At 39.2% G+C, this 8,448-nt stretch overlaps 1 protein-coding gene across 1 annotated transcript; it reads left to right on the top strand.

The window, feature by feature from the left end:
* Nucleotides 1-2,213: 2,213 nt before the first annotated feature.
* Nucleotides 2,214-7,502, top strand: DUXB (double homeobox B; the record flags this gene model as incomplete). The annotated part of the gene is made up of 4 exons (XM_036909401.2): nucleotides 2,214-2,393; nucleotides 4,117-4,222; nucleotides 4,595-4,749; nucleotides 5,783-7,502. Coding segments are annotated over 4 exons (1,140 nt in total), but the record flags the coding sequence as incomplete, so codon positions are not given.
* Between the last annotated feature and the right edge of the window lie 946 nt (nucleotides 7,503-8,448).

Below are 8,448 nucleotides of genomic sequence, written 5' to 3'. Positions count from 1 at the left end.
CCCTCTCAAAGGGCACTGCTCTTCTCTCCCTCGCATGCCTCACATCACCCTGCTTGGCCCCAGAGGATGACTGGGTAAGATGGGTAAGATTCCTTAAGGGAGGAACAACCTAAGACAGACACAGTTGCAGAGGGGCCATCAGGAGAGATGTTCTTATAGACCCATCTCCAGTACCAACATCTCTATCGTTTAGTATTCAACCAGAGAAACAGAATCAGTAGTTCAGAACTCAAGCCACACAGGGAATTAATGAAATTATATCTATACATGTATGTGCACATTAATATAAACACATATGAAGACAGTTATAAGGAATTGGCTTATACAATTGTGGCACCTCGATAGGCAAGAATGAGATGCTCACTGCATTATTTATAACAGCCAAATTATGGAAGCAACCTAAGTGTCCATCAATAGATGAATAGACAAAGAAGATCGGTACATATATATACACAATGGAATATTATTCAACAGTTAAAAAAGAAATCCTGCCATTTGCATGAACATGGATGGCCTAGAGGGTATTATGCTAAGTGAAATAAGCCAGGCAGAGAAAGACAAATACCATATCATTTAACTTATTTGTGGAATAAAAAAACAAAACAAAGTGAACAAAATAGCAGTAGACTCATGGACACTGAGAAGTGACTGCTGGTTGCCATGGGAGAGGGGTTGTGGTGGGTAGGGAGGGTAAGGGTGAAAAAGGGGCACAAAAATTCTCAATCATAAGTTGGTCACGGGGATGGTAGCACAGCCTGGAGAATACAGTCAGTGATTCTGTAACATCTTCCTGTGTTGACAGATAGTAACTGCACTAGTGGAGGTGAGGATTTAATAATATGGATAACTATTGAACCACTGTGTTGTATAGTTGAAACCAATACAAAGATTGTATATCAACAATACTTCAATTTTTTCTTAAAGTGAGATGTAGGGCAGGCCCTTAGGAAGGGCAGACGGAAACTCCGGCAGGAGAGGAAGCTTCTGTCCCCAGGTGTGATTTCTTTTGCTTTGTGAACGCTGTAGTTTATTCCCAAACCTTTTTGATGATTGGGTTAGCCCCACCCAGATTACTGAAGATAATCTCCTTTAATCCAACTGATTATATAACTTAACCAATCTACAAAACACCTTTAACACCAACACCTCGTTTTTTTCAAATAACTGTAGAGTATAGACTAGCCGACATGTAAACCCTACTATCAGTCATGAAAAGAAATGTTTCATTAAGAGCTGAGGAAAAGTACAAAGTGAGGTAAGGATATCCATATAATATTAAAAATAATATCAACAAGCCAAATAATTAAGAAACAAGAGTACTAAAACATTATAGAGAACAAAATGTTTATACATGTAAACTAGAGAACACAGATTCTAAGACATATTTGGAAAAATACTATGATAGATGTAAAGTTGCCTGGTCGAATCTATACTTCCTCTTACCTGATTACTTCAAGTTTCTTTCTAAAAGTGTTAAATCCTGAATGAAGGGATTAGATAGAAGGGTATATAAGGAATGGGTGGGTCACCCTGGAGGTCGGTAAGCTGTCTGGGGAAGCTGCTCAGTTGCCACTCACCTCTGTGGAATCCAAGTACCTCTTCCCAAGATGGATTTGAACAGTACTGCAAATGGTAAATTCTCTTCTGCAGTTTGCTCTTTTCTTTGATAATGCTACATGCTTTGCTTATGAAAGTTAAAATCACAATTAGAGGGATAGGGGCTGTGTTGAGGAGTAAGTTGTGTCTGAGGATTGATAGGTGCTTCCAAGTTGAAGACTGGGATTTCAAATTTAAGATGACAACCAGGAGTCTCATATGTAGGTTGTTAAAAGTTTTAAAGTTGACATTTTAAGGGGAGAAAAGTGTATATGGATTATCTAGTATTTTATATTTAATAAAATGTATTTTTATCACCAAATACCAGTTATGGTGTGTTTTATTTATCCTTTTTCATGTTTTATTTTCCTAGCTCCTACTGCTTCTTTTTTCTTTGCATGTAATGTTCAGTAACTTTTTCTTTTGATAATTCAGATCAGACTGTCACTTCTATTATATATATACAGATTCAATCTGTATGTCTCCTGTTTAGCATGACTTTCATTGCATCCCTGAAGTAAAAATATAGAATAATACAGACCTATAGGCTTTCAACCTGGAATAAACATAAGATATATGCTCACACAGTTTATAATCCATAAACATATCCTTGATACTCCTCTCCCATTTTCTCTTCATCAGGCATACTACAAAAAGATAACTGGCAAGGCAAGGTGGTTTACAACCAGAGGCAAAAGGATATCCTCCAAGCGTGGTTTGAACACAACCCTTACCCTGATAAAGCTACCAGGAAACAATTGGCCAAGGAAACTGGCATTCCAGAATCTAAAATTCAGGTAAGGACTGGGTTTCTGTTTTATTGTATGTCAGATTCAAGGTAACGAGAAAGGCTGGACTCACACTTTTAGGCAATTCTCTTATGTCAGGTTTGTTGCTCGGAAGGTTTTCCTGTTTTATAATATTAAAAAATAAAAATAAAAACAAGAACTCTGTTTATGACTTTTACCGATGGTGGAAATACCGGTTGAATATATTCACTGACGTGGGGGGAGAACATCCTGGCTCAGGCTCTTCTAATAGAAGATAATTAAATCAATTTTAAGATTTAGAGAATCTAGGAAATTAAATTGCTAAGGTAACAATGTGTGTCATTAGTTATAGAATATACACCACAGAATACTAATTAGTATGTATTATGAGGAAACTGGAGCAAGAACTCATATAAGACCCCACTTTTTGGACTAGTTTTTTAAAGTTAGTATCTGAAGTGTGATTCATACACATTAGTGTATAAAGTAAAATTCCACATTATTTTGAATATAACTGATATAAAAATGAAAATAAGTTGGATTTCTTCAGTTAGTAAGGAGATAGCTGTAAACAATAAAATAATACCAGGGGAAACAGTTATTTAAAGCAATGAAGATCACTAAAAATGTGCCTTTAGAGGAAAAAAATGAATTCAGATTTCTGTATCAAATATATAGTCTTCAAAAAGCCATTGGCTATATATAAGATCCTCAAGGGGATGCATGGGAGAAGAAATTTTTCTTAACTCTCCATGCATTTGCTGTGGTTGTAGAAGACAAGAGTTTACTCAAATCCCAGTAATAAAGGTACGTCCTGTGGGAATATCTGGTGATTGGCTGCAGGACAGATTCTGGGCCCATTTGAACTGATGTGGAAGACAGCAAGTCTAGGAAAGAACGCAGGGTAAGATTGACTCTGCCGCGGTATTCATTAATTTATTCATTAGTTTCCAGTATCCACCTGTGCTTAAGACTTCTTATCTGAAAACATTTTCATTAATTAACTTATTATTATTAGCACAATGCCTGGGACTTTGAGTGATTTGTTACATGTTGATTGTCATTAACACCCTAAATCTTATCACAAATTATCAAATTATCAAAATAAATACAAATTATCTCATTATCAAAACAATTAGGAAGTACACTGCAATTCTGACTCCAGTAATGAGGAAATAAGCAAAGAATTTACACCTGGTTATGTCAGTGACAATAGCTTCACAGCAAGTAGTAGTGTCCCTACAAGTTTCCGTATCTGTCGTTGACCATGGGATAAATAAGAGGGAATGTGGATGAGCTCTTGACTGCAGCTAATTCTACTCCCCATTTAAAGAAATTATTTTCCGAAATCAGTTCCATATGTATTGTGTATTACAAAGTAGTATTTCTTATGAAGAGATGATGGGGGCCAAGAAAAGGCATTCAGACATTGAAGACCTGCTATGGGGGGTGGATCAGGCAAGTGGATACTGATTTTCTTGGAGAGAACAAACAGTATCTCTTAAAACTTCAATTTTCTTGGCATATCATGAGAATGACCATAAGAGAAATGCTAACTCGAGCTGAGTGGACTGTGTGTTTTCCTGGATTGTATGCGAAGAGTAACATCATTCCTAGGGTGCTCCATCACCTTTCTCTTGCAGATGTTATCCCAGTGGCAGTTAAACCGCCAAATCAGTTTTAATTGCATTTATATTTGGATTGACACAGACTGAGTTACATGACTTTTGTATCTTCTCCTCCCACATAGACTTGGTTTAAAAACCACAGAGTGATGCAGAGGCAATTGGAATCCAGATGCTCCTTAGGAAAAGGCCAAAGCCAGGGAAAGGACCAGCATCAGCCTTGGACTCAAGGTGTGAACCCACTGGTCCAAATTCCCCTCTTCAGTGGGTCCCATTGAATGGAAATGATTCTGCATGTTGTACCCAAGTTTCCCACAGAAAAATTCCTTACCTAGGGAGGCCAGATACAGCTTGTCCTGGGCTCCCTAGTGTCAGAACATCAGCATGGCCCCACTGTCAGGTGTGATGGGCTGGTTCCTAGCAAGCAGGGCTGTGGCCCTTTTGTGGTCTTGCTGCCATAAGCAGAGTGATGTCCTCCTCTTCTGTCACCTCAGGGGAATTCCGTGGGAGTTAAGTGTGGTTGGCATTATCCTCTCAAGTTTGAATTTCCAGTTCAAATGTGAAAACTGTCCTAAAAGCCATCTTTTGCTCTGTGTTCTTTAGAATACTTCCCAAAAGAAACCAGACAAGACCAGACATCCATCAAGAGATTTCAATCAACCATCCTAGTTCAAGCCTTTGAGAGGAACCGATTCCCTGATATTACAACTAGAAAAAAATTGGCTAAACAAACAGGCATTCGGGAATCAAGAATTCAAGTAAGTTCTATGCCTGTGTCACCAAACATGTCTTACCTTACTGCCCCCTAAAGAGTTTCTGGAAAACTCTGACCTATCTTGGATTATCAGAGTCACCAAGGGCAAATACATGGGATGGTAAATACCCAGCATTGCAAGTCACATTCCTTGCAAAAGGAAGAATTTTCACACCAAATTGTCAGTGATCCATTTACAATCACTGGCATCAAAAAAGTGGGAAGATGTGAAAATTGTCTATTTTGAGAAAACTGTCAGGTTTCCTGCAGTTTGGCACTGTTGTCATTTTAGGCCACATAATTCTTTCTCATAAGGGGCTGTCCTGTGCCTAGTAGGATATTTTTTAGCATTCCTGGCCTCTACTAACTAGACACCCTGCCCATCTCCCCTCTCCTATTTGTGATACCCCCCCAAAAAAAAAAAATCTACAGATGCAAATCCAGTGTCCTTCAGTTGCAGAACAAAATCACCCCTATTGAGTAACTCTTCTACCTAAGTTATGAGGAAAGGATTTAATATGTGTTAAGTGTTCATGACTAGGCAACATGTTCATAGGTTTACTGGCATAGAAACACTCACAAACACTTATTTGTGTTTATTGACCCTTGATCAGATTTATACATGCGTACAAGATAGGTATTCTTAGGCACACATCAGCAAAGAGGAGAAAAATGTTAACCTCATTAAAAGAACTTGTTTGCTGACCCACTGTTGAAATTTGAGGGAAGATTCTAGAGTGTATGCTTTTTCAGCCTAAGTATATGCCTTTTCAACTCATCTACTGTTGATCACTGAGTGTTGACCTCAATTTGTTTACATAAACACACATGTATACACATATATAAGAATATACATATACATACACACACATACTGAACCCATGAACCAGAGTAATTAATTTCGTATATACATTTCGTATATATAAAATCATCCTGATATTAGGGCCTGTGTTAATAGCCCCTTTATTTTGTACAGTATGAGAAAGAAGCAGAACCGCTTGTCTTACAATGCCATGTCTCCCTTCTTCCTCACATAGATGTGGTTTAAAAACCAAAGATGTCTGTACCCAGAGCAACCCAGAAGTGAGCCCGTGAACTCCCTGGTAGATGGTCCAAACAGGAGACCAGATCAGACAGCCCCGCAGAGGCAAATCAACCTGTCCACTCTCCCAGGCTGGTCTCATTTTCCTTCCACCAATTCTTCCAGCAGGAACCAAACATTTCTGCCTGCTCTTCTCCCATCCCATGTGTCCTCTGTCCCCTGCATGAGCCAAGGACCAAGCGTCATGACAGTGCAGCCCATGCAGGCTGTGCAGAGAGGAGCAACCTCCTCCTCTCCTCTCACTCACAGGAATTACCTGCCAATACTGCCAGCTCCAGGGGGAGACCTCTCTGGTACTCAGACTCCTTCCTGGCCACAAAACAAAGAAAAATGCCAGAATGCCAAAGACCAGACTGGCACAGGAATACTGCAATTTAAGGACTATTCTCAGCCGCATCCTGAGCATAGAAAACACCAATTGCGAGATTTGGGTCAGGTGGATATATCCTACATTACACAACGGTGGGATGAGGCCTGCCAGGCTCTGATTGCAGAATGGGATCCTCGAAGGGACATGCTGAGACAGCCTTATGCCTGCAACACACAGTCAGCTGGAGAACCACCTCATCCCCTTAGCCAACTGCACCAGCAATATGTAGAAACCTCACATCTTTACAAGGGTTTGCCTTGCTAGAAAAAAATACCTTTGAAAAATATTACTTTGTTAATTTTCATTTTGCATTGTTTTGTTACATTTGTTTTGCTTGCATTCCATGTGTCAAAAGGTACCTGAGTGAGGTCACAAAAGATGTACTAGATGTACACATACATCTAGTCCTACAAAGATACCAGTTTTACACTAATACAAACACTTGTGAGGTGGACATCCTTACTGGTGTCAGAGTACATTATGTGTAAGACTATCTAGCTATTTATACACTAAAGCACAAGTACAGAATATTCCAGCATCAATATTTATGGTCAAATTGTAGTCAGTAAGTTATTTTTCCTAGTATTAAGCTGTATTTTCATCACCAAGGCAATTAAAACTCACATACATATGTAGACACATACATATTAATGGCACAAATCTACAAAAAAGGGATCTGATATTAATATTTGACAGTGTTAACAGCACACAGAGACTAGGTGCTTTAAAAAACTTATTTTCTCACAGTTCTGGAGGCTGGAAGTCCAACATCAAAGTTTCTGCAGGTGTGGTTTCTTCTGAGGCCTCCCTCTTTGCTACACTGGGGCCTCCCTGTGTCCTTCTACTGTCTTTCCTCTGGTGCACCTCTTTGTGGAACCGAACTTACTTCCTTGACTTTAATTTTCTTAGATTCAAGTAAACTGTCTCTGGCTTAGGTTTTGGTTTATAGAGGGTACCAAAGGCACCAGAGCCATCCCAGCCTAATGGCCTTCTTGTTTAACTGTTTCAACACCCACTAAAAGCTATTTGTAAAGTTTCCACTGCCTGCTCTAAAAATGTTACAAAATAATTTGATTTCCTTAAGTCAGTATTGTGGACAATAGCTATCAATGAAATACACAAATCATCAGGCAGAACAAGCATCAGCAAGCTTCTCCACAGAGCCCAGATGAGCTTTGCACATCTTCAGACACCAATTTATGACCTCATGGCTGGACAGCCCAAGATGGCAGGTCATAAGCTCATAAAACAATTTTATCTATTCCCCAGAAAGATTCCAGGTCCAATAAACTATCAAAACTAAAAGCAGGTAGAAAATCTAAAGAATGAATTGTAGAAGCCCTCCTTGTTGACAGGCACAACTATATTGAAAGATGCAGAACCTGAGAGAAAAAGACCAGGAAAACATAGAGTCAGCTTCAAGGTAATCATTATTATTGATAGATAAGCATAGATCAAATATGCCTTAAGAAAATACGCTCAGGAAGCAAATTAAAGACCCTAAGGAAAGTTACAGGGAAGGTGACATATGAGAACTCAAAAGGTTAAGTCCAGCTGACAATAATATTGCACTCCTGGATACAACAGTCTCGCTCCCAGAGAAGGGTTTGTCTGCACAAAGGAAGTTTTTAGCAGATCCTAACCTCCCTGGCTTTGATTTGGGTATTCACCCTCTCCTTTCAGGCTACATTCCCAAGAAAAGTTTACACAATCTGCAGCCCATAGAGAATAGATCTTGATTAATCTGAATTAACCAAGTCAATTTCATTTAGAAAGAGTTAGATAGGGGCATGTGCCATAAATCTGGCCAATGAGAAGTCTAGGAGGGCTCTGGGGAAGGCTGCCCACCAATAAAGGAGACACATAGGAGGAAATCCTCCCTCTTCTGCTGTTGAACTGAAGCAGCCACCTATCAACCACAAGACCACAAGAGAAGCAGCCAACAGGACAAGTTAACGATGGCAGAGCAGAAAAATGCAAAGAACCCTGAAACTACCTTACCTCAGGACTCCTTGTTATATACACATGGTATAAATCCCCTCATTGTTTAAAGTCCTTTAGGTTAGGGTTTTCTGTTACATGCTACTAAATACACTTCATTGGTATAGGCAGGTGGGCATGTGATCCAACAAATAACATCAGATCAAAAATAATAGATGATCAGAGTAACTCAAGCAGCAGCTTAAACCTCTTAAAAGGAACAGGGCACAACAAAAAAACAAATACCAAAA

The sequence above is a fragment of the Manis pentadactyla genome, chromosome 15, assembly GCF_030020395.1.
Source record: "Manis pentadactyla isolate mManPen7 chromosome 15, mManPen7.hap1, whole genome shotgun sequence".
In the NCBI taxonomy this organism is placed as follows: Eukaryota; Metazoa; Chordata; class Mammalia; order Pholidota; family Manidae; genus Manis; species Manis pentadactyla.
The sequence above is the reverse complement of the archived record's forward strand: the minus strand, read 5'-3'. Positions and strand labels throughout refer to the sequence as shown.